We start from the raw sequence: 24199 nt of genomic DNA, 5'->3' as shown, positions 1-24199 counted from the left end.
CCACTGGAAGAAAATTTAATTCGCTTCATGTGCAAAACTTTTGCTGTGGTACCACCCACTCAGAATGGGGGCTCTCCCAAAGATGCCACAGCAATGGTTACTTGGCAAGTAAACTGTTGCCCAGGGTCCCTGTGCCCTAGCCATGGAGAGCATATACTGCAAGTTTTCTTTCTCTTTTGAGTGTGGCTGCTGAGGATTCAACCCATCAGCTCTTTGGTGAGTGGTCTCCTTTACTCCTAAATTATTCACACTCTACAGAACTTTCCTACATATTTGTACATCAAATTATTAACTTTATCCTGTTGTCTTCAATGTCACTTTTTTCATATCTGACATACACAGCTACTGCTTACACAGAACACATTGGTAAGAGATTAAATCGAAGAGCGCACAGATAAATGTGGCTATGTTTGAAGTATTGATAGCAAGTAAATCAATGCTTATCACAATTTTCAAGTTTTTTGAGGCCTCTATTGGTTCTTCAATCAATAAAATTGGAAAGGAAACAACAGGATGATTAGTTCCATAGTTCTTTCAGCATTCAACATCTGTCTTGATTGCTACATTAATTATGTAGTATCAGTTAATCTGTATAGCTTGGTTTGCTATCAGTGTGTTAGTCTGATGGTGACAGAAATACATCTCTTTTAGGTGTAAAATACTTAACATGTTTATAACTGACAACAGAGCATAAGTAAACTCTGGTGACCAATCAAGTGAGAAACTATTATGGTGTCACAATGAAAACTGTAAACTACAAGGCACATGATCATGATGCTGTCAAGTCTCCTACTGGCCATCAGAGTGAAAGTTCAACACAGGATAGGCAAGATATAAAATTTCAGTGCCTTTGGCCCAGACAATATCCCTCTCTAGGAGACAACGCCTTATAGAAACACTGTCACTGCAGGCAGAGAGGGGTTGCATGTTCACAATAAGCCGAAGACTATGTCGGCAATAGCACAGCTACTGGAAGGGTCTTCCATGCCAGACAGGCATGGCAGGTGAAGTTTCCCCACAAAGCCCCATTTCTCCCATATTCACTCCCACAATTGTTCCCCAATCCCCCAGAGTCTCTGGTATACTGGGCGACCTCCCTGAGTAACTAGCCTTGCACTACATAGGGGCCCCTCGTGCCAACCAAACTGATCCCTAATTCTCGTGTGTCCAAAATGGTCAACACAGAAAACAAAACAAGAACTGAGGGATTTGATGAGACATCATACACCCTAGCATTAGGGATGGAACAGGTGAAAGCTGTTTCTGCAACTGTTTTGGGCGATAATACAGTTTTAGAACTGGAAACTGTCACTGAGAAGTTGGATCAAGTCGAGATCAAATCCTTATCTGGGGCTCAGTGGAGGAAACTCCTCAAATAACAAGAAGAAAAGGAAGCTAAAGAATGACTTCCTGAAAGTAAAAGGAACTAAAATGTCTTGAAACTAAGACCTGGAAAAAAAACTGCCTCAGAGTGAGGGAGTAATCAGACCCCTTCTACCTCTACAACAGGGAACACAAGGACAAGGGAGAAGTTTAATGCTATCACTTCTCAGGCTAAACAGACCCACAAAAAAACTAAGACGGGAAAAAGAGAAACAGACTTTTAGTACTGCAGCCTCAGTTTTTAGGATGGTGGTTATCCAACATGGACATCCATGGTCAATATCACCTCACAGCAGACGGAGTTAGTTCAGACGGCTCTGTTCCAGGAAATTGTGGGGGAGGAGGTGGGGGGGGGGGGGGGGGGGGGGAATCCAGGACCCAAATTCAGGAAGGTCTATCTGGATGAACATACTCTTACCTTTGTCTGTGAGGGGTTGGGAACAGTGGAGTGGATTACGGAGATGGTACCCACAATATCTCTGAGGAATGTTGCGAAACTGCTGGTAAAGACACAGGCTGAGCTTTTTTAAGATTTCGAAGGTGTCGATTTGAATACCTAAACTTCTTATGAATACTCCTCCAAAGACTCAGTTTGAGAAAATAATGCACAGAACAAGATGACCTCAACAGAGGATTGGAGGGTAATCAACTAAAAAGATGTATCAGATGGCCCAACCCTTATGGTGGATGATGGTGAAAAATCCCTGGCGGCAGCGCAGGAATAGGACCTAAAACTGTACTTCTCACAGGTTGCTATCAGAATAATCGAGGACACCAGAAGCGAACGTGTGACAAGTTGGAGGGTGCAACTGATGGGAGATAAACCTGCAACACAGTAAAGGGACAACTGGCACCCTGAGTCGTCATCTGGGAAGACAGGAGGTGGACGCAGCCCTGATCAAGGAACCCTGTCTACATAAATGTAGTGTTTCAGGCCTAGGAAGTATCTGGAGGTAAGTTGATTTATGATAGCAATCTAAAGAGCTTCAGAAAACAAATTTATGTTAAGAAAGGAATTTCATTCAAAACAATGGCAGGCTTCTGTTCTAGGGACTTTGTGACAATCAGGAGGAATGAAGCAAGAACGAAATTGGATTGGCCTCAGCTTACCTTCCTTAGGAGGACATTACCCCTCCTTCCCAGGAAGTGAGGAGACACATAGATAGCTGCTCAGAGCAGATTGAACAACTGCTGTTTGGCTGTGTTGCCAATGCCCCAAACCTGGTGTGGGAAGGCACTGACACCAACAGCAGAGGTGAGCATCTATTCAAGTGTCTACCACAAAACAGTCTGGAAATCTTGAACAGGGTAGGGAACCTACCTTCAGAAACAGATGAAGGGAAAACATAATTCACATAACTCTCAGGCCCAGTCTAATGGGTAATTATGTCAAAAAACAGCATGTGGTGTAGAGCCACATGTACCTGGCCATATGTACCTTCCTAAACAGTTGTGTCATATCCAACATGTCTTGCTTGTTTTCGTTGGCACAAGAAACAGTGCTAGTATTAAGGGCCTGCAACCTTGAATTATCCTATCAGGTACCGATGACACTATGTCAGATTTTTCTACAGATAAAATTTGTCCACTAATGACATGGGAAACATTGAATTTGGGTGAGATTTCGAAACTATTTGGTAAGATAAGCCTGTTGTGTGTTTCCACATATTCAATGAAAAACAATTACGCATCTTCCAGGACCTAAAGGGAGGGTGAAAGGCCTTGTCAAAGAGCATGAAATATTTCCGCTATTTACCACTGATGGAATAATTGACCTATTGGTGAAATAACCCAATGGAGAAATTGACTGTAGAGCAGAAAAGAAAAGTACATATCAACACAATGGTGCACCAGGAAAATTGATTCAACAGACATCAAAGCTGTTATAGGTCTGTTGTTCATGTCTGGGGTCCTCAAAATTCTGGATTGACCATAACAGAAATGTTTTCTCATATTTACAGCCCATTTTTGTTTCAGTGTATGACGAAAAATATAGATTTTAATTTCTACGGAGTGCAGTACATTTTAATACAAGTACAAAGAGTCATAGAAAAGAAAGCGATAAATTAGCAACATTCACAGAATTTAGGGACGTGTTTGGAATAGTAGAGCCCTTCAGAATATGTCACTGTTGATGAGATCCTTTTGAGCTTTAGGGGCAGACTCCCTTTTCATACATATATAGCCTAAAACCAGATATGTATGGTCCCAAGGTAATTGCAATGATTTATTTTTGTGATGGGATTCCATATGTTGGCAGAAAGAATAGACACGAAAGTATCTTACTACTGCCAAAACAGTATGTTTTAAATCACACTGAGAGGAACCAACACGAATGTGATGACTAACAACTTGTTATGCTCCTGTGACTTAATTGAAAAATTAAATGAAAGAAAACTCACTTTACTCAGTACCTCCAGAAGAACCAAAAAGAGCTTCCTTCATCCATGGTAAACCCCAAAGGTTGTAATATGAATTATTTAAAATTTCTGTATGGTGATCTGAAGATGCTCGTTTCTTTTTATCCTCATATCATTCGTGTATTTCACAGGCGAAATTGACCAAATCGCCCAAAAACCTGTCTTAGTTGAATTCTATAATCTGACTGAAGGGGGTTTGAATGTTTCCGAGACTTTACATCTTGCAAAGTCTGTCAAAATAATGGCATTTTAGATGCAGTCACAGTAAATGCCTAGGTAATCTAAAAGCTAAATATGCTACACAAAAATGAAAGCAACATCTGTCGGGTCGAGTTTTTGAATAAATTTTCTTTTGAATTGGTTATACCACACATGAAGAATAGGGTAACAAACCCTCACATTAGTAATACATCAAGAGAAGAAATATGAAACACCCTAGGAATAGAAATGCCTGAAAATGCACAATCACTAACTCTTTCAATGTCAGGAAAATGTTCCTTTTAAAGACTCAAAGAGGGAATTCGATGCAGCCTTGTGACACGAGTCGTGATATTTCACCTTGTGGCAGGAAGGTTAAGTTCTGAGGTTAAAATGTGTGTCAAACAGACTGTGGCCTATAGGAGTGCTACAAAACAGACTGGGAACCATACAGGAAAGACCTATACTCATGCTTATCTGAAGTCAGAACTTCAATAAGGAACCAAGTAGATTTTGAGGAAATGGCAAACGCAGTGCCATCTGACATTAAGACCTCGTATTTAGAAAACTGCCCAGTTACCAAGAAGTGAACAGATATGAATGTTCCCTGATGGAACAACAATCTGGAAGAACAAATTAAGCAGGTAAGAAGACTTTTCAGCCTAGCAAGGCAGAAAGGAAAATGGGCAAAAATTCAGAAACCCCTTGCAAAATACAGCTTTGCATTCGTGGAAGGTACAGCTACTTGTGCTAGATTTTATGAAGTCCTTTTTAGTCCTCAAGACTCAGTTCTCTCAATGAACTATGGCAGATAACACAGACCTGGAGTCAATACCTGAGAGACATTGGTTTACAGGTGATCAAAGGGAAAACTGGGAATATGCCACCGAATGTACTGGTAAATAAATAAAATAAAAAAATATCCAGTGGGCTGTGGGAACTTATCCAGCAGTCAACTCACCTGGCCCAGATGGTATCTTTCCAGTTTTCATGTGTTTTTAATGTCAGTCTAGCAGCAGGAATCGTTTCTAATGCTTGCAGGACAGTGAGGGTTGTTTTCATTATGAAGCCAGGTAGAACTGATCATACCAAGACCAAGGATGTCAAATAGATTAGTCCGTCCTCCTTTATTCTGAAGATATTAGAAAAACTCGTGAACATACACATTAGGAAGAAGAGGTTAACTGAGGTTCCTCCACATGTACACCAACACGCATATCAACCAGGTAAATGATGTGAAACAGCACAAACTTATTGGAAAGGTGTAAAAGCTCTACACTTACAGGATATATAAGGTGTACAACTTTGCTTCCGCCATTTGCCGATAGGTGACGACAACGATAAGTAGCGGTCGAAAGAAACAGATCGCAGACGTCAGGCTGTTAGCTTGGACCTCGGTCAGCGTAGCTCAATCAAACATTAGTCGATTTGGGTCTTCATCATAAAGTTGTTCTTGATTGAAAATGTCAGTTTACGAGCCTAATCCTCATCATTTCCAGGAGGTGTTGGTGTTTTGTTTCAATCTGAAGAAAACAGCGGCTTAGTCTCATCGAATGCTCTCAAGTACATATGCTAAGGACACTATTAGTGAAAGAACATGTTGTAGAGTGGTTTCAACACTTCAAGAAAGGTGATTTTAATGTCTTAGACCAGCGTAGTGTTGGAAGAGAGAATGTTTTCGAAGATGCAGAATTGGAGACATTGCTGAGTGAAGACTTGTGTCAAACTCAAGAAGAATTGGCACAATTAGTGGGAGTGACACAGCCAGCCATTTCAAAACGTTTCAAGGCTATGGGCATGATTCAGAAAGAAGGAACTTGGTCCCATGTGATCTGAAACCAAGAGACATTGAACAGCATTTGTGTGTTTGTGAACCGTTGCTTCAGAGGCAAAAACAGAAGGGATTTCTGCATCACACTGTGGCCAGGAACAAAAAATGGGTTCATTACGATAACCCTAAACGCAAAAAATCATGGGGATATCCTGGCCATGCTTCCACGTCAACGGCCAAACCGAATATTGGTTGGTTGGTTGGTTTGTGGGGATTGAAGGGACCAGACTGCTACAGCCATCGGTCCCTTTTTACAAGACTTAAAAACACCCACACAGAATAAAAATGACAATGGTGGAAAAGATGACAGACGACACAGGACAAGATAGACTTAGACAGAGACCAGACAAAAGGAATTAAAATCACACTGTGTGTGGTGACAGTGGTTGGCCGACCACAGAGACAAAAAAGGAAAAGCCAACCACCGAGAAACACACTAAAATCTCAGACTAAAATCGTACGCCAAAGGCCAGAATCAATACAAAAAAGACAAACACTCAGATTAAGGGATAAAAGCCCCCTGCTCGAATAAAACGCAAAACTAAGCCTGCCTTAGCAGTGTCATCTTTTAAAAGGGCAGGGAGCGTATCAGGCAGTGCAAATGTCTGCCTGAGCACAGTTAAAAGGGTACACTCAAACAAAATGTGGACCACCGTCAAAACGGATCTGCAGCGACAGAGAGGTGGGTCCTCTCAGCGCAGTAAGTGGCCGTGCGTCATCCATGTGTGCCCAATGCGCAGCCGGCAGAAGACAATTGACTCCTTGAGAGAGAACCGCAAGTCGGGAGGTCGGTAAAAGGAGCCAATTATTAACCTAGCTCGGTTGTTGAGTGTAACCTCCACACATAATAATTCACAGGAACGATCCACTTCTACTTCACCACAGGATGAACTACTACTAACAGCGACGAACACTCCACCACCGGTTGCATGCAATCTATCCTTCCTGAACTCTGGAGGAACTATGGGAGGCCGCGACTTGCATGCGGAAGGTACGATGCAACAGAAAATTTCATAGGAAAATTGGCAGTGGACCCCGAAGACCCCAACCATGAAGTGTAGAGAAGATATGATGGCGCCACATCATATCTTAAGCCTTCCGCATGTCGAAAAAGACAGCGACGAGGTGCTGACGATGGGCAAAGGCTGTACGGATGGCTGACTCCAGGCTCACCAGATTGTTGGCGGCAGAGCAGCCTTTACGGAACCCACCCTGAGACAAAGCCAGAAGGCCCCGAGACTCGAGTACCCAGCTCAACCTCCAGCTCACCATGTGTTTGAGCAACTTGCAAAGAATGTTGGTGAGGCTAATGGGGCGGTAGCTGTCCACCTCCAATGGGTTCTTGCCAGGCTTCAAAATGGGGATAACAATGCTTTCCCGCCATTGCGACAGAAACTCACCCTCGACCCAGATACGGTTGTAAAGGTTGATGAGGCGTTGCTGGCAGACCACTGAGAGGTGTTTCAGCATCTGACAGTGGATGCGATCTGGCCCGGGAGCTGTATTAGGGCAAACGGCTAGGGCACTGTGAAATTCCCACTCACTGAATGGAACATTGTAGGATTCAGGATGGCAGGTGCGAAAGATTCCCACTCACTGAATGGAACATTGTAGGATTCAGGACGGCAGGTGCGAAAGGAAAGGCTCCGACGTTCCATCCGCGCTTTAAGGGAGCAGAAGGCCAGTGGGTAATTTGCAGAAGCGGAACTCAGAGCAAAATGCTCTGCCAAGCTGTTTGCAATTACGTCGGAGTCAGTACAAACTGCTCCATTCAGTGAGAGGGCAGGGACGCTGACAGGGGTCCGACACCCATAGAGGCGCCTAATCTTGGCACAAACCTGCGATGGACAGATATGGAGCCCAATGGTGGAGACATACCGTTCCCAGCACTCCTGCTTGCATTGGCGAATAAGGCAGCGGGCCCGCGCACGCAGCTGTTTGAAGGCGATGAGGTGTTCTATGGAGGGATGGCACTTGTGATGCCGGAGCACCCGCCAGCGATCTTTAATCGTCTCAGCGATCTCAGGCGACCACCAAGGCACAGTCCTCTGCCGAGAGGACCCAGAAGAACATGGAATGGCAGATTCTGCGGCAGTAAGGTTGCTGGTGGTGACCGAGTGAACCACCGCATCGATGGCTTCATTAGAAAGAGGCTCAATAGTGGCAATGGAGGAGAACAAGTCCCAGTCAGCCTTATTCATAGCCCATTTGCAGGGGTGCCCAGAAGAGTGACACTGTTGCAGTGACAGAATGATCAGAAAGTGGTCACTACCACACAGGTCGTCATGCACACTCCATTGGACAGACGGGAAGAGTCTAGGGCTGCAGATCGAAAGGTCGAAGACGGAGTATGTGCCATGCGCCACACTGAAATGCATGAAGGCACCATCATTTAAAATGGAAAGGTTGAGCTGAGCCAATACATGCTCAACGGTGGCGCCTCAACCTGTTGCCACTGACCCAACCTACAGAGGGTTAGGGGCATTGAAGTCGCCCAGCAACAATAATGGTGGCGGCAATTGGTCTATCAGCACAGCGAGGACATGCTGCAGGACATCACCATCTGGTGGAAGATACAGACTGCAGACAGTAACAGCCTGTGGCGTCCACACAACAGCAACAGCCTCTAAAGGTGTTTGTAGAGGGACACAGACTCGCTGTGAAGAGAGTGAAGGACATAGGTGCAGACGCTACCAGATACCCTTTCATAAGCTGCCCGGTTCTTATAATAACCCCGATAGCCATGGAGGGCGGGGGTTCGCATAGCTGGAAACCAAATTTCTTGAAGAGCAATGCAGAAGAAAGGGTAAAGGCTGAGAAGTTCTTGGAGCTCAGCAAGATGGTGGAAGAAACCGCCACAGTTCCACTGGAGAATGACATTTTCCATGGCTCAGAAAGGCGTGAAGGGACTGGGAAGGCAGATTATGCCGCTGGGTCACTTCCTTTCACTGATTCAGTACCCAAGCGAGTGACATCCATTGCGTCCGAAGTGAGATCCAGGTCTTCAGCAGACACCAGAATCTCAACCTCATCCTCAGACGCTGAGTTGTAGGAAGCGGTGGGACAGGTGCCGCCGCAATGTCTTGATTCTTGGGAACCTTCTTTTTCTGCTTCTCGCGCTGTGACTTCGGTGATTCAGGCTGGGAGGGCCGCACTGGCTCAGTCTCAGGGACGGACGACGACCGTGAGGCCCTACGACCAGTGACTGGTGGTTGTTTCAGCCACTTGCGGGTGTCCGCTTTCCCGCTGGTCAGAACTTGCGAAGGAAGGTCCCCAAGAGACCCCTTCCTGGCGAGAGTAGCCGAAGAAGTCTTACGCTTCTCTGGCTGGGAAGTGGGAACTGATGTCAACGATGGTTAAGGGGGTAAGGGGGTAAGAGGGGTAGGGGTGGGGGAGTGTTGCTCCTGAAGTAGATGGAGCAGGAGCAACAGGGACTGAAGTGCCCCCACAATCAAGGGGGCCGGTAGATTATGACGTAGCAAGGAGCCATCTGTACGTGACGACATGGGAGATGTTGCAGCGGCGGCATAGGTTGATGGCATTGGCACAGGATGTAGCCGCTCATATTTCCGCCTAGCCTCGGTGTGGGTCAGGCAGTCCAGGGTCTTATATTCCATTATCCTCCGTTCTTTCTGGAATATCCTACAGTCCGGCGAGCAGGGGGAATGGTGTTCTCCGCAGTTAACACAGATGGGAAGGACGTCCACAATATTGACAAGTGATGCCGGAAGTACATCGGGACGTCATATGCCCAAACTTCCAGCATTTAATATACCGCATTGGATGAGGGATATATGGTTTCACATCACAGTGGTAAACCATCACCTTGACCTTTGCAGGTAAGATGTCACCCTTGAAGGCCAAGATGAAGGCCAAGATGAAGGCACCGGTGACTACCTGATTATCCCTCAGACCCCGATGGATGTACCAGACAAAGTGAACACCTCGTAGTTCTAGGTTGGCGCGTAGTTCACTGCAGAAGAAGATCCCTGTGGAATATTATACCCTGGACCATGTTTAAATTCTTATGTGGCATGATGGTAGCTGAAACGTCCCCCAAACTTGTCACAAACGAGCAACCTCCGTTAGAACTAACCAAGAGCGCATTTTGGTCAATCCCTCCACCTCCCCAAGCTTGTCCTCTAAATGCTCTACAAAAAACTGAGGCTTGGTCAGCATAAATGATTCACAATCAACTCGCGTACAGACAAGCTACCGGGGTGAATAAGCTCCACTGTCTTCTTTAGCCACACGTTCCTCACATGGAATGGCCAAGGAGGAAACGATCTCTGATCATATTTCTTCCCATTGAGGTTAGACCTCGAACGGTTAGAGACTGCTGGTGGAGGCCCACCAGCGAGAGATGATGTACCACGCTTCAGTGCGGGTCATTCGCCCTCATACGACCCACTCCGTCCAGGGGCTCTCCACACAGGCGCCACCCAGCCACAGCAAAGACCACCTGGCAGGATGGCCTTTGCCGGGAGTCCTTATGCCCCAGAGGGACAGGCATCTACTCCTCAGCATACGTGGGGTGGTAGCAACTCAGGCATCAGCACTGCAATCCCTGTGTAGTCAGGGGACTACTACCAAGAGGGACCCCACCACAATGGACTGGCTACTGTGCTGGATGTCAGGTGTCGAATATACATGTGTAACACGAGGGCGAAGATGGAAGTGCACAATGGAGGGAATGTATGCTACCCGGAACACACTGCAGCTGATGTGGCCGGAAGCTCGGTGTAAGTCCAACACCATGACAATATCGAGTGTGCCAGATCTTAGGGCAAGATGGATATAGAATGTACCATGTAAGGAGTCCTTCCCCAAATGGTACGCAGTAACAGGAAATTTTGAAATAGTGGTCAAACCCCTCAGGGTTCCATCACATTAAAGGCCAAAACAGTTGAGACTCCGTTTAGTCACCTCTTAAGACAGGCAGGAATACCGCGGGCCTATTCTTACCCCAGTACTCACAGGGGGGCAAACCGAATATTCACAGCACCAAAATCATGCTCTGCATTTGGTGGTACCAGCTCAGTATTGTGTACTATAATGTGTTAAAATCAAGTGAAACAACCACAGATACTTGTTATCGAACACAATAATGTGTCTGAGTTGAGCATTAAAAGACAAATGGCCGCAATACAGCAAGAGGCACGATAAAGTGATTTTGCAGCATGATAATGCTCGACCCTACATTGCGAAAGAGGTCAACACATACTTGGAAATGTTAAAATGGGAAGTCCTACCCCACCTGACGTATTCTCCAGACATTGCTCCCTCTGACTATCACCTGTTTAGATCAATGGCATACGGCCTGGTTGACCAACACTTCTGATCTCATGAAGAAGTCACAAATTGGATTGATTCGTGAATCACTTCAAAAGATGCAGGATTCGTACACTGCCCAAAAGATGGGAGAAAGTAGTGGCCAGGGGTGGAAAATATTCTGAATGATACATGTGTAACCAATTTGTTAAATTAAAGCCTCAAATGTTGGGGGAAAATGGCAGAAGCAAAGTTGTACACCTTTTACCTCTCAACATCTTTCTGGACATCAAGAGGGCTTTAAGCAATATAACCTCCAAAACCATGGTTAGAATTATAGAAGATCATGGCACTGGGACCACCATATGCAGGTGGATTAAGACCATGCAAAGTAGAAGAAAGGTAGACACCAAAATGATGAATGAGAAAATGGTTATCAACACCACCAGCTGGTTTCCACAGGGGGGGATCTTGCTCCACTACTGTTGAACCTAGTGGCGAAAGAACTCATTAGAGTTAAATACTATAGGTTACTTTTTCCAAGGATACATAGATGATTTCGTCATAGTACTGCCTGGCAAATTTGCTAGTGTTGTTGGAACACAGCCAAAATGTGCACAAAACACTGTGGAAAACTGGTGCAGGAAGCAGGCTACGTGGGTTGGTCCCAAGGGAACTGTTGTAGTACCATCTACAAAGAAGCAAATTCAGCACACATACTGGAATGTCATGTTCTTCGATTATACTCTACCAGTAGAGGGGGCAATGAAATATCCAGGGATAATCCTGGTTGTGACTATCATAGATCTATCATATGAAGAACATATGTTCCAGGGCAGAAAGTACTCTTATGAGAATTAGATGGGCCTGTGGTAAAAACTGGGATCCAAACCACAGGGGTATGTACCAGATCTACACTGCTATAATAAGACCTATGATAATTTAGAGGACTACAGTATGGTGGAATAAAGTAGAACAGAAGGTGGCTGCTAAGGGGCTCAGCACAATGCACAGATTGGTCTGCTCAGACATAACTGGCTGATGGTATGGACACCATACTGGACATACCCCACTACACCTTTGGATTACAATGGAGGCAGCAGCGTAGACACACAGGTTAAAAACTGGAAGGAACTGAATTCCTTTAGGATATACAGAATCTCACATTCATGCAGTGAGGGTATATAGGAATGGTCAGAAAAATGCCGCATGACCATAAAATGAGTTCCAGCTGCTTCAATAAACCATACATGTAACAACTGGAAAAAGGGAGCAGTGGAAGAATGAACCACGACAGCTGTCAGAAGACATGGTCTGGTTTACTGACTGGTCAAAAACAGATAAAGGTACTGGGGCTAGAGTATACGGGGTACAGCCTAGAATTGAGAAAGCAATCCCTAGGGAAGCTAGTATTCCAGGCAGAAATATCTGCTATATGAGTGTGCACGAATGAAAATTTGTGCAAGTGCAACAAGGATCATAGCATTTACATTTATTCAGATAGCCAAGCAGCTCTGAAATCTCTATCAGCCCCTGCAAAAACATCACTGCAAAATGCCATGAAGCCCTTGGAGACTACGAGAAAGGAACACAGTAAACATGGTGTTTGTGCCCCTAGTCACTCAGGAATTTGTGGCAATGAACAAGCTCAGACTGGCCAGGACAGGCACAATAACTCCATTTGTAGGACTGGAACCTGTCCCAACCATCATTAAGGCAATGGTAAAATCAAAACTATGTAGCTGGATCAAGAGACAGCATGTAGAATATTGGACTGCTGTCCAATATCAAAAACATTATGCTAATGATGCCGAAACCATGTTTCAAGAGAAATTCGCCAAAACCACATTTCAAGAGAGAAGATCTCTAATACGGAACTTAAACAGGAAACAGATTACACACATGGTAGGACTCTTGACTGGCCATGGGAACTTTAGGAAGCACCTACACAATGGTTATTGATGAAGAAGCCTCTAAGTATAGACTAGTGTAGACTATGCGGTGAGGAGGATGAAACTGCAACATATCTAATCATCTAATGCAAAGCTCTGGACATCAAAAGGCACGGAATATTTGAGTCGATAGAGCCTGAAGAAATGGTGTCTAGTACAAGGTCTCTTACTACTGCTTAAGGTGCCAGCTGGATTTACTAAAATCACAGGGAACAAAACTGTGTAGCAATAAACTCAGTTTCAATGCAAGCAACAATGTTGTTTCTGTTTCCCTGCATAAATCAAATCATCAAATCAACGACAATATCACCAATACCACAAATATAAGGCATTGTGGCTGCAATTATGCATATGCTCACCACTGACGGGTAATTCTGTCAAATATCTACACTGAATATCTCAGATAAGGTAAATCACCTGTCAAGAGGCTTCATGATCATAGCAACAAATGAAATACTGCACCTGCTGATAGATAGCGGACAAAAGCCACTCATCAAAATCAAATATGTAGAATATACTCCACAAGAATTATAACTGTTATCAGGTTGTATTGGCGACTCACGACCATGCTGTCACCTTCTCAGTTATTCCCAACCTCGGGCTATATTATAATCAGTAAATCATCACAACTAAGGTTTTGTATTCACATTTGTTGGATTCAGCATCTCATCTCACAACAAACTGCCATCTTGTAACATATGCTACACCTTAGGTGTACTACAGATATGTTTGGGATCACAATCTACATTCCAAAAAAATAATGAAGCAAAGTAAATATTTTTAGTGTTCTGTTCTATTTCTGTTTGTCAAATATGACATCACATGGCACAACATCAACATATCAGGCTGCTGTCTGGTACTGGTAGATTTAGGTAATATGACTGGCTACCTAGGCAATATGATTGGCTACCTAGAATTGTAACAGCAGATAGACAGGATAACAATCAGAATGTCATATGTTAAATCCCATATTATGTTTGTGAACATCCACAACACCCAATACAGTCTCCTCACTACAGAGGGCATAAGCTACCATCCCTGACCAATCCATCTGCTAACTGCATGTCACACTGTGCACACAGTAGCAAAAGTACAGAACCGAAAGTATTATATTCAATGTCTTTTTTTTAATTAAATACAAACAAGTTGCCTGGAATGCTGAATTACAGTCCATGTATGTAAATGGTGCACCATAACATCATGGTAATTACAGAGAGAACACAAATCTGGACCAATAGTGCCTTGATGAACTTGGCAATAGTATGCCATGACAAAAACAGCCATGCATCAATGCAAGAGGACATGCTTCAGGGTATTAGAGGTACCGGTCTGTGCAGCAATCTGGGCCACCACCTCTGAAGTTCTCACTGCATGGTGGTACAACATGCAATGTGTGGTTTTCATGAGCAATAAAAAGGGAAGAAATGATGTTTATGTTGATCTCTATTCCAATTTTCAGTACAGGTTCTGGAACTCTCGGAGCCGAGGTGATGCAATACTTTATTTGATGTGCGTATTTTTTCATGTTTAAATCCAAAGAGCCATCAGAAAGAGAACTGCATCCACTGCTGTATGATACTACAGGCCCAATATGAAATTCAGTTAAAAGAAATTTTTGGTTAGTATTGTCTTTCTAATGACAACGATGTTTATTGTGCACCATTTATACAGGGTGGAGAAAAACTGTGCCACCAAATTTTAACCCTGGATGGTTGATGCCAGTAGGAACCAAAATTACTAATGTTGTACAGGTTGACAACGCACAGTTTTTAAACTACTGAAACTTGGCACAATGCACTCCGATTGGCAGTGGGATTGCCCTGTTGCCGGATGCTCTAGGCAACACACGACCACAAATGCTTCGCCTGCCAGAGATCGCGATGTGTCCAAGGCGGCCCGCACGCTCTGTGGTAGTGCACTAGCCTTCCACTCTGGGGGCAAATCTGCTAGGGTCCTGACATACCCATTGTAGTTTCATGATAAGACATTCCACGAACAAACCTATCAACAGCTGTTAGTTCGCATACAGGAAGTCTTTCACAAATTGTATCGGCCATGAAAAGGGCCTTTTTTGTAGTTAGATCATTGTTTACTTAAAGCAGGTGCTCAAACTGGCAACCCTCTGACATAGCACAAGCTTGGTAACATCAAATGGTGTTTTGCCGAACTCCTTCGAAGATTCCTGGCATTGCCCTGATGTGACTAGCGACATGATAAACGCGATCCATTAATTCCTCTTCATTTCTAGGTGGTTTGCATCCGGATGAGTGAACTAGAACCTTGAAGAATCCGCAAGGGAAAAAGTCCTGTGGCATGAGGTCTGGCATTCGCGGGGGGGCCGCCCTGCAAGCACCTTTGCCGATTACCTGACCATTGAAGAGTTCATCTAAATATCCACGCACAGCATGACACTTGCAAAAAGTGAAGGTCATTTGCCCTGGTAAGTCGAGAAGGTAGTTGGACCAGTCCAATCAGATGGTCACCCACAATACCAGCCAAAATGTTGAGCGAAAATCCATTCCTCGTGTCTGTGGACATACGTGACGTGAGGATTTCCCCTTGCCCATGAATAAACATGACGAGTGTTGTAAAGGCCATCCAGATGAAAGGTGCACTCACCGCTAAACAACACAATGGCAGGGAAGTCAGGATCTCTTGCAACACATCACAGAAACCACCAGCAAAACCCTAGCCTCTGTTCATAGTCAGCCACAGGATTTAGGTCTTGGACAGGGTAGAAACTAAACAGATGCTGGCTGTCGTACCTCAAAACATCCTACACTAACCAATGAGTGACCCCCCACGTCGTGTACAACCGCTCGAGTACTTGTTGTAGGTGCTTCCTTGAAGTGCTCAAGAACAGCCTCTTCAAATGCGGGATCCCGTTGTGTTGAAAGTCTTCCAGGATCACCACAATACCCCGCTAACAAGCCTGTTTCACCAAGTCACCGGTGAATTGCTGTAAACATTTGCGGGTGTGGGTGGTGTCTTGCTGGATACCGTCCCTCATACAACCATCGAGTTTCATGTGCATTACTGTCGGCTAGTACATAAACAAAAACCATACCTCATTGTTCTTCAAAAGAATACTGTGCTGCCATGCTTACAGTACGACTAAATCGCAGGTGATGTGTGCATGCTCCGAAGAAAAGCTAGTGTGTGAATACCTCTGACACGAGGTGGAGACAAACAGCAAGACCTATTCGACATGTGTGCATATCACATTGGGGCAGTGATGGGGGCGAGGGACGTTTGTATGTGTGAACCAACAACCATAGCGCTGCCCGTCAACCGACATACAGCAACAGGGCAATCCCACAGCCAATCGGACCACATAGTTTAAAAATGGTGCGTTGTCGACCTATACAATATTAATAATTTTGGTTCCTACTGGCATCAGCTATCGAGGGTTAACATTTCATGACACAATATTTCTCCACTCAGTAAACATGGACTGTGACTCATTTTGTTTCTGTTCTTTTGCTGTGCGCACTGTGATATGCAATTAGCTTTTTTCCTCTGTAGTGACAAGATGATATTGGGTGTTGTGGTTGTTCACAAATGTAAAACTGGATCTGAATATAACATTCTGATTTCCAGCCTGTCTATCTGCTGCTACAATTCACACAAATAACATATTTAATCACAAACACTTGAATGCCAATTCACTTATTCATGGATAAATATCTTATTTGCATGAACTGGAACCAAGGAAACTTCAGAAAGCAAATGAAATCAATTACATGCACAAGTGCACTCCCCCCCCCCCCCCCTCACACACACACACACACACACACACACACACACACACACACACACACACACTCTCTCTCTCTCTCTCTCTCTCTCTCTCTCTTTGCCAGAAGATGGTGGGTACAAAACTCATTGAAACACTGCGACAAGACGCCGCCACCACTCGGCTGATAACCCAAGAAGAATTCATCAAAAGAATGTTGTGTGTATAGGGTGGCTGGCAGGATATTACTGTGAGGAGGATGTATCTAACTTCGGAGCATGACAAGTGGTGATCAAAACCCTGTCAAAGAATGTGACTCCTAAAACACACAAACCAAACCACTCAAGACTCCCCCTGTGGCTGTATACTGCAACATCACAAAGAGAATCTTGGCCCTTGTGGGCCAACACCCTCAGCCTATTACCAGTAACTTATCCCCCTATTAAAAACACACTCATCATTTTATCTATCTCATCTCCACAATTCCTGTGTCTTAAATACCTAGCATGCTGCCCGTTACTGTTGATGCCACTTCCCTTTACACTTCCAGGTCACCAGGACCAACCATATCATTACCTGTAACTGCTTCCCTTTTAAGGTACCACTAACAAGCAAATCCGTGGAACAACCAGGGGCACTTGCATGGTGCAAAACTGTGCCAATATACTAGTATTCCACATAGAGAAATCCTTCCTAGCCACCCACAATCCAAAATTTCCTGGTTCAGTTTCTTTGGCGACATTATCTTGACCAAGACTATGAGTGAGGACATCCTATGCACAATCATTCAGATTCTCAACACCTTCTCTTCCATTTTGTTCAACTGGTCCTCCTCAAACCCAACAAGCCACCCTCCTCAGTGTCAGTCTCCACCTCACATATGGCTCATTCAGGACCCCCGAGCACATCAAACCTGTCAACCAACAACAACTCCATTTCAACATCTGCCACCTCTTCCACATTGATAAGTTCCTTCCAACAGTCCGACTACAAGTGGTCATCACATCTGCAGTGAATGAATGCTGAGGGTCTGACTGCGGCCTTGGCAGATGGAAATTACACTCTCCATCTTGTCCCATGCTCACATGTCAGCTATGATTCTCCAGATACCCAGTGACTGGCCACAAAGGATAGGAGCAAGTGAATTAAGCTCTCTGCCCTGAAATAACAACTGTCCTCCCCACTCCTCTCACAGTGGCATTCCACTGCCCACCCAACCCAAGTAGTATCCCTGTCCATTACTGTTTTGCCCTTGCTTCCAAGACCTAGTTGTAAAACTTGACACACACATCCATCTACTACTAGCTACTCTAATCCAGGCAACAGGAATATCCTACCCTCTGAAAGACAGAGCCACCTTTGAAAGCAGCCATGTAATCTGCCAACTTAGCTGCAGCCATTACACAGCATTCTATGTGTGCATAACCACTAAGAAGCTGTCCATATGAATGGCCACCGCAAACTGTAGCCAGAGACAGCTAGCCCACCCACTTGCTGGGCCACACAACACCAAGTTCAATTGGCTGCTTCACAGCCCATATCATGTGGATTCTTCCCACCAACCCTAGCTATTCTGAACTGTGTTGGTGGGAACTTTCCCTGCAACATATCCTTCACTCTCATACATCCTATGGCTTCATCCTTTGTTAGTCACTGTCCTCCTCCCACCTCTATCCCCTTGCCTTCTCCCACTTCAGCCTTGCACAGACCTCCTATCCCATGCATAGGAATTTCTCTTTCTCTGCCTCTCTTCTATCCGTCCCCTTCTACCCCAGAATAGTCTCTTCATGCTACACCTAACAAACCACCATCCAATCTCAACCATCACCTACACACTCCCACAGGGAGCACATCATCTTCCCTCTCCTCTATTCTGCTATCCCTCCCCTTTCCCATCACACATCTCTTCTGTAACCCCAACAGCCACCCCATCCAAGACTGCTACACACCCAAGCAGCTGGGCTACAGTGCCTGAAGAAGATAGTGGCCATTTGTGAGCAAGTTCCACATGAGTGAATGCCAGTGTGTCTTCCTTCATTTACAAAGTGAGCTATTTTTGTGTGAGTGCAGTATTATTTGAATTATCACCATGTTATTTATTAATGGCAAAATAACTAATTTTGCATAGTTTCACTGACGAAACTGCATAAAGGTGGGAATTTAAGGAGATGGGAGCTGGATAAACTGACAGAACCAGAGGTTGTAGACAGTTTCAGGGAGAGCATTAGGGAAAGATTGAGAGGCATGGGGGAAAGAAATACAGTAGAAGAAGAATGGGTAGCTTTGAGGGATCAAATAGTGAAGGCAGCAGAGGATCAAGTACGTAAAAAGATGAGGGCTAGTAGAAATCCTTGGGTAACAGAAGATATGTTGAATTTAATTGGTGAAAGGAGAAAGTATAATAATGCAGTAAATGCAGCAGGCAGAAAGGAATACAAACATCTCAAAAATGAGATCGACAGGAAGCACAAAATGGCTAAGCAGGGTTGGCTAGAGGACAAATGTAAGGATGTAGAGGCGTATCTCACTAGGGGTAAGATATATACTGCCTACAGGAAAATTAAAGAGACCTTTGGAGAAAAGAGAACGACTTGTATGAATGACAAGAGCTCAGCTGGAAACCCAATTCTAAACAAAGAAGAGAAAGCAGAAAGGGGGAAGGAATATATAGAGGGTCTATACAAGGGCAATGTACTTGAGGACAATATTATGGAAATGGAAGAGGATGTAGATGAAATGGCAGATATGTTACTGTGTGAAGAGTTTGATAGAGCCCTGAAAGACATAAGCCAAAACAAGGCCCCGGGAGTAGACAACATTTTTTTAGAACTACTAATAGCCTTGGGAGAGCGAGCCCTGACAAAACTACGTTTCTAGCCTTCGTAGACTTAGAGAAAGCTTTTGAAAATGTTGACTGCAATCTCGCTTTCAAATTCTGAAGGTGGCAGGTGTAAAATACAGGGAGCAAAGGGCTATTTACAATTTGTACAGAAACCAAATGGCATTTATAAGAGTCGAGGGACATGAAAGGGAAGCAGTGGTTGGGAAGGGAGTAAGACAGGGTTGTAGTCTCTCCCCGATGTTATTCAATCTATATACTGAGCAAGCAGTGAAGGAAACAAAAGAAAAATTCGGAGTAGGTATTAAAATCCATGGAGAAGAAATAAAAACTTCGAGGTTCGTCGATCACATTGTAATTCTGTCAGAGACAGCAAAGGACTTGGAAGATCAGTTGAATGGAATGGATAGGGTCTTGAAAGGAGGATATAAGATGAACATCAACAAAAGCAAAACGAGGATAATGGAATGTAGTCAAATTAAGTCGGGTGATGCTGAGGGAATTAGATTAGGAAATGAGACACTTAAAGTAGTAAAGGAGTTTTGCTATTTGGGGAGCAAAGTAACTGATGGATGAAGTAGAGAGCATATAAAATGTAGACTGGCAATGGCAAGGAAAGCGTTTCTGAAGAAGAGATATTTGTTAACATCGAGTATTGATTTAAGTGTTAGGAAGTCATTTCTGAAAGTATTTGTATGGAGTGTAGCCATGTATGGAAGTGAAACGTGGGCGATAAATAGTTTGGACAAGAAGAGAATAGAAGCTTTCGAAATGTGGTGCTACAGAAGAATGCTCAAGATTAGATGGGTAGATCACATAACTAATGAGGAAGTGTTGAATAGGATTGGGGGGAAGAGAAGTTTGTGGCACAACTTGACCAGAAGAAGGGATCGGCTGGTAGGACATGTTCTGAGGCATCAAGGGATCACCAATTTAGTATTGGAGGGCAGCGTGGAGGGTAAAAATAGTAGAGGGAGACCAAGAGATGAATACACTAAGCAGATTCAGAAGGATGTAGGTTGCAGTAGGTACTGGGAGATGATGAAGCTTGCACAGGCTAGAGTAGCATGGAGACCGCAACAACAACAACTTTCACATTCACTGTAATGATATTCAAATTTCACTCTGTCACATACTACTGAAATGTGCATCGGCGAGCCAATTCACACGATTCCTAATGTTTTCCTTAGTTTGGTAACATGTAAGTTCTCGTTTTCCAAACTTTCTTTTTTGTAGGAAGTTTTCAAAGATGGATTTAATATTGTTTCCCATGATGTCCTCAGACACCAATCACTTAAAAAACTGTAAGTATCCTAATCAATAGTTGGATTAGGAAAGTCTCCCTCAATGTTGGCAGTATGACTGGGGAACATACATAATAATGGAGAGAGATTTCCTTGAAAGTTTTTGCTTACAAAAATTCCATTACAAGTTGATGCTCATCCTGATACTGAGGCTTGGCCAAACTGTCTTGCATGCAAATTCAGTTTCTGTCTCAGAGGATTTGAGTTTGTCTATTATGACAAATATACCACCTCCATGTCCCATCAGCCAAACTGTTTGACATGCACTGGATCTAATGAAAGTAGGTTGGAGTAATTTTGCAGACGTTCGAAGACTTATATAAGGTAAACTAGTACGGGGAGCTAAATCATATGTCTTTGGACTATTGAATACAACCACACCACCACCATTGAGGTCTGTAGTGGAAAAATAATAAAGCCCCTTAGTCTTCTACATTATCTCTAAGAAACTGTTTTTTTTTTTTTTTTTTTTTTTTTTTTTTGTGTGTGTGTAAAGAATTGTATCATAATATTTACTGAGACTATTTCTTCAAAACTATGCAAACAATTAGCTAGTAACTGCGGTTTCATTTGACACTGTAAAGATCACTGAGATTTTGAAGTGTTGCCATATTTGATTAGCCCAGTGATAAAAAAACCAGCAGCAGAAGTGTTCGTCATTTGTTTACAGGAATGGTGTGTGACATGACAACAGGTGTCAGCCCAAGGGCAGAAAAAGTTAAGTACTGTAGTAAAAATAGTTATCTTACTCAGGTAACTGAAGAAACTAAATGTATTTCTACAGCTGTAGTACACATAACAGAAAATTATTTGGAATTCACAAATTTTGAATGAACACAATGGAAGCCTGTTATTGTGATCATAGTACAAGATGTCCAGACTAGAGGTAGTCACAAATAAATTCTTATAACGAAAGAACTCAACATTTTATATTGTTGTGTAAACACACAATCGATAGGGACACTTCCAAGATCTGATCCTCATGATTTCATGGGCACCACCACTAAGCCACATGCACACCAGTGGTAGGGCATACCTGTCTCGACATGTTTGCAAACTAGCCAGTTCCACCAATGCCTTCAGACATTATTTTCCAGAAAAATGTTGGACTCCCCCACCCCCACCACATTCATGAGGATGTTACCAGGTTTCTCCACAAGACGTTTCTTGAACACTGGATCAGAAGGGAGGAGGGGGGGGGGGGAGGAGGTTGTCCTATTGCCTGGTCCTCTTGGTCTCCTGGTCTGACACACTATTTTATTTAGTGAATGGAGGTACATCTAGGGCACTGTTTACAGAACAAGGGTTCTATGATCTGGTAGACTTAAGACAACAGACCTACACTGCAGTACTGACCATGACATATGCAATGCTTATGCATATGTGGCGAGAAGTGGAGTACCTTTTTTTCGATACCTGCCAAAATACAAACAAGCCCAACATTGAACTGTACCAACAAGCATAAAAACGTTTTTGCTCTTGTGTACTGTGTTGGAAAAATAAACTTATAAGGCTTAACAGGTACTGAAATATAGAATGTGCTTTTGTATACCTCTAGCCTAGACACCTTGCATAAGGAATGGGCAAATTGCTACATATATGAACCTGGACATCTTGTATAAGGAAAGGTCAAATTGATATCCATATGAACAGGGGAATAAACCCCCAAGCTATGCCAAGTCACTGGTATGCTACCCAACAGTTTGTTACCAGAAACTACAATTAAAATTTAAAGCAAAATAAATAGTCTCTATTGTGTTCTATCTGCATGCCTGACGTCGGGAGTCAAAGGGCCGACGTCTGGTATCGGAAGACTCAGTAATAATCACTGGGTCACAGAAAAGACGCGACTTCTGTTTATAATATTATTTAAAACAAACAGCTTAAATCTTTGGAATGAATCTTTCAGTCTACATAGCTGGTTCGCAAGTTGCCGAACTGTTAAACATTGTGCCCTTGCGTTTACTTACCAACTGCGTTATGACTACGGACTCATCATAGAATGGATATTGCGGAAGGGTATAAAGTTCCATCTCACTTTCACGTTACCATCATATGCTAAATTCAATTAATTGTTATTTACTTTGAAATCAGGTAAGTTATTTATGCATGCGTTTGTTATCCCTGTCCTGGTTATTAGTGACCTCTATCAAACACTTAATACTCACATGTTAGCTTCTACAGTAGGAATGTTTGCTAGACAGTTCTCCTTCTTGAAGTATGTAATGGGTAAAGCAATGTTTCGTTTCCTTCTTCAGAATCAGTGGTCCTCATGATATTCTGATAACAGCTATACAGGCTTTCATGAAGCCAACAATACTTTGACGTCCAAAGTGTCACAGCTTATTAATACAACGACTTGACATGATGATTCACTCTGTCCACCGTTCACTAGAAGATGTGAAGGAACGTTCGAAAAACTTCTCTCCGCAGCTTAACGAAATACATTCAACACTGGATGCTTTAGTAAACCACTACACCTACAACTGTAGCTAAGTATGTCATAACGTGCAGAACTGCAACGTCGTAAGTGGGTAAAACCACATTAAAGAAAATACAGTTTATAAAGCACAATTGAAAAACTATTGTCACAACACTCTACTCTCGCCCAACCTTTCAAAACAAATTTAGTTAATCCTTCACCCTCCCCGGCGAAAATTTGCATATATCGATAGTCCTGTTTTTGTCAATGTCATTATCGACGCATCACGGCAGCTTTCGTCCAACGTCAGAGATTATCAATTATAGACATAAAAATTCGAAAACTGAATGTAACTAACAAAAAGCTAGCTTGCAATAAGAATGGGGAAGTAAGAGAGGAGTATACAATTCCAGTAAGTACCGACGTAAGTATAGCCAATGACACGACCCTCGAAAATTAGTTCTTACTAAATATTTTACAAAACATGTGCAAGTAGTTATAAGTGGATGTATACTGACTCAATATTTTCGGCAGTGTATAATGTTACCAGCACATACAGCCAGGTAACAAAATCATTTAGACAAAATGAATGTATCTTATTACCAGCAGGTAGACAGGATATGTAACGTCCTTTCCGCAAATAAGCATCCGATTTGTATGTCTGTGGGTTACTTTAAACTTGAAAATGTGAGAACGATTTTTTTAATATGCTGATATTTAGGCTGAGATATGTAGTCAGTATCTTAGTAGAGACAATATCAATTTTGCTACAATGAACTCAATTAATTAGGAGATGAGTTAAATCAGTCTAAAGGAAACTGTACAAATATCACACTGAAAGTC

General features: G+C 43.3%; 1 protein-coding gene across 1 annotated transcript in view; it reads right to left on the bottom strand.

Annotated features, from left to right (window-relative positions):
* LOC126272764 (mitochondrial Rho GTPase-like) overlaps positions 1 to 23600 on the bottom strand; it is a 197568-nt gene extending 173968 nt beyond the window's left edge. The window contains 1 exon segment of the mRNA XM_049975891.1: positions 23103 to 23600. Within this exon segment, the coding sequence (XP_049831848.1) occupies positions 23103 to 23104 (2 nt within the window). The 5' untranslated portion in view covers positions 23105 to 23600.
* Between the last annotated feature and the right edge of the window lie 599 nt (positions 23601 to 24199).

Source organism: Schistocerca gregaria, chromosome 1, assembly GCF_023897955.1.
Source record: "Schistocerca gregaria isolate iqSchGreg1 chromosome 1, iqSchGreg1.2, whole genome shotgun sequence".
Classification (NCBI taxonomy): domain Eukaryota; kingdom Metazoa; phylum Arthropoda; class Insecta; order Orthoptera; family Acrididae; genus Schistocerca; species Schistocerca gregaria.
This window is presented reverse-complemented; position numbering and strand designations above follow the sequence as displayed.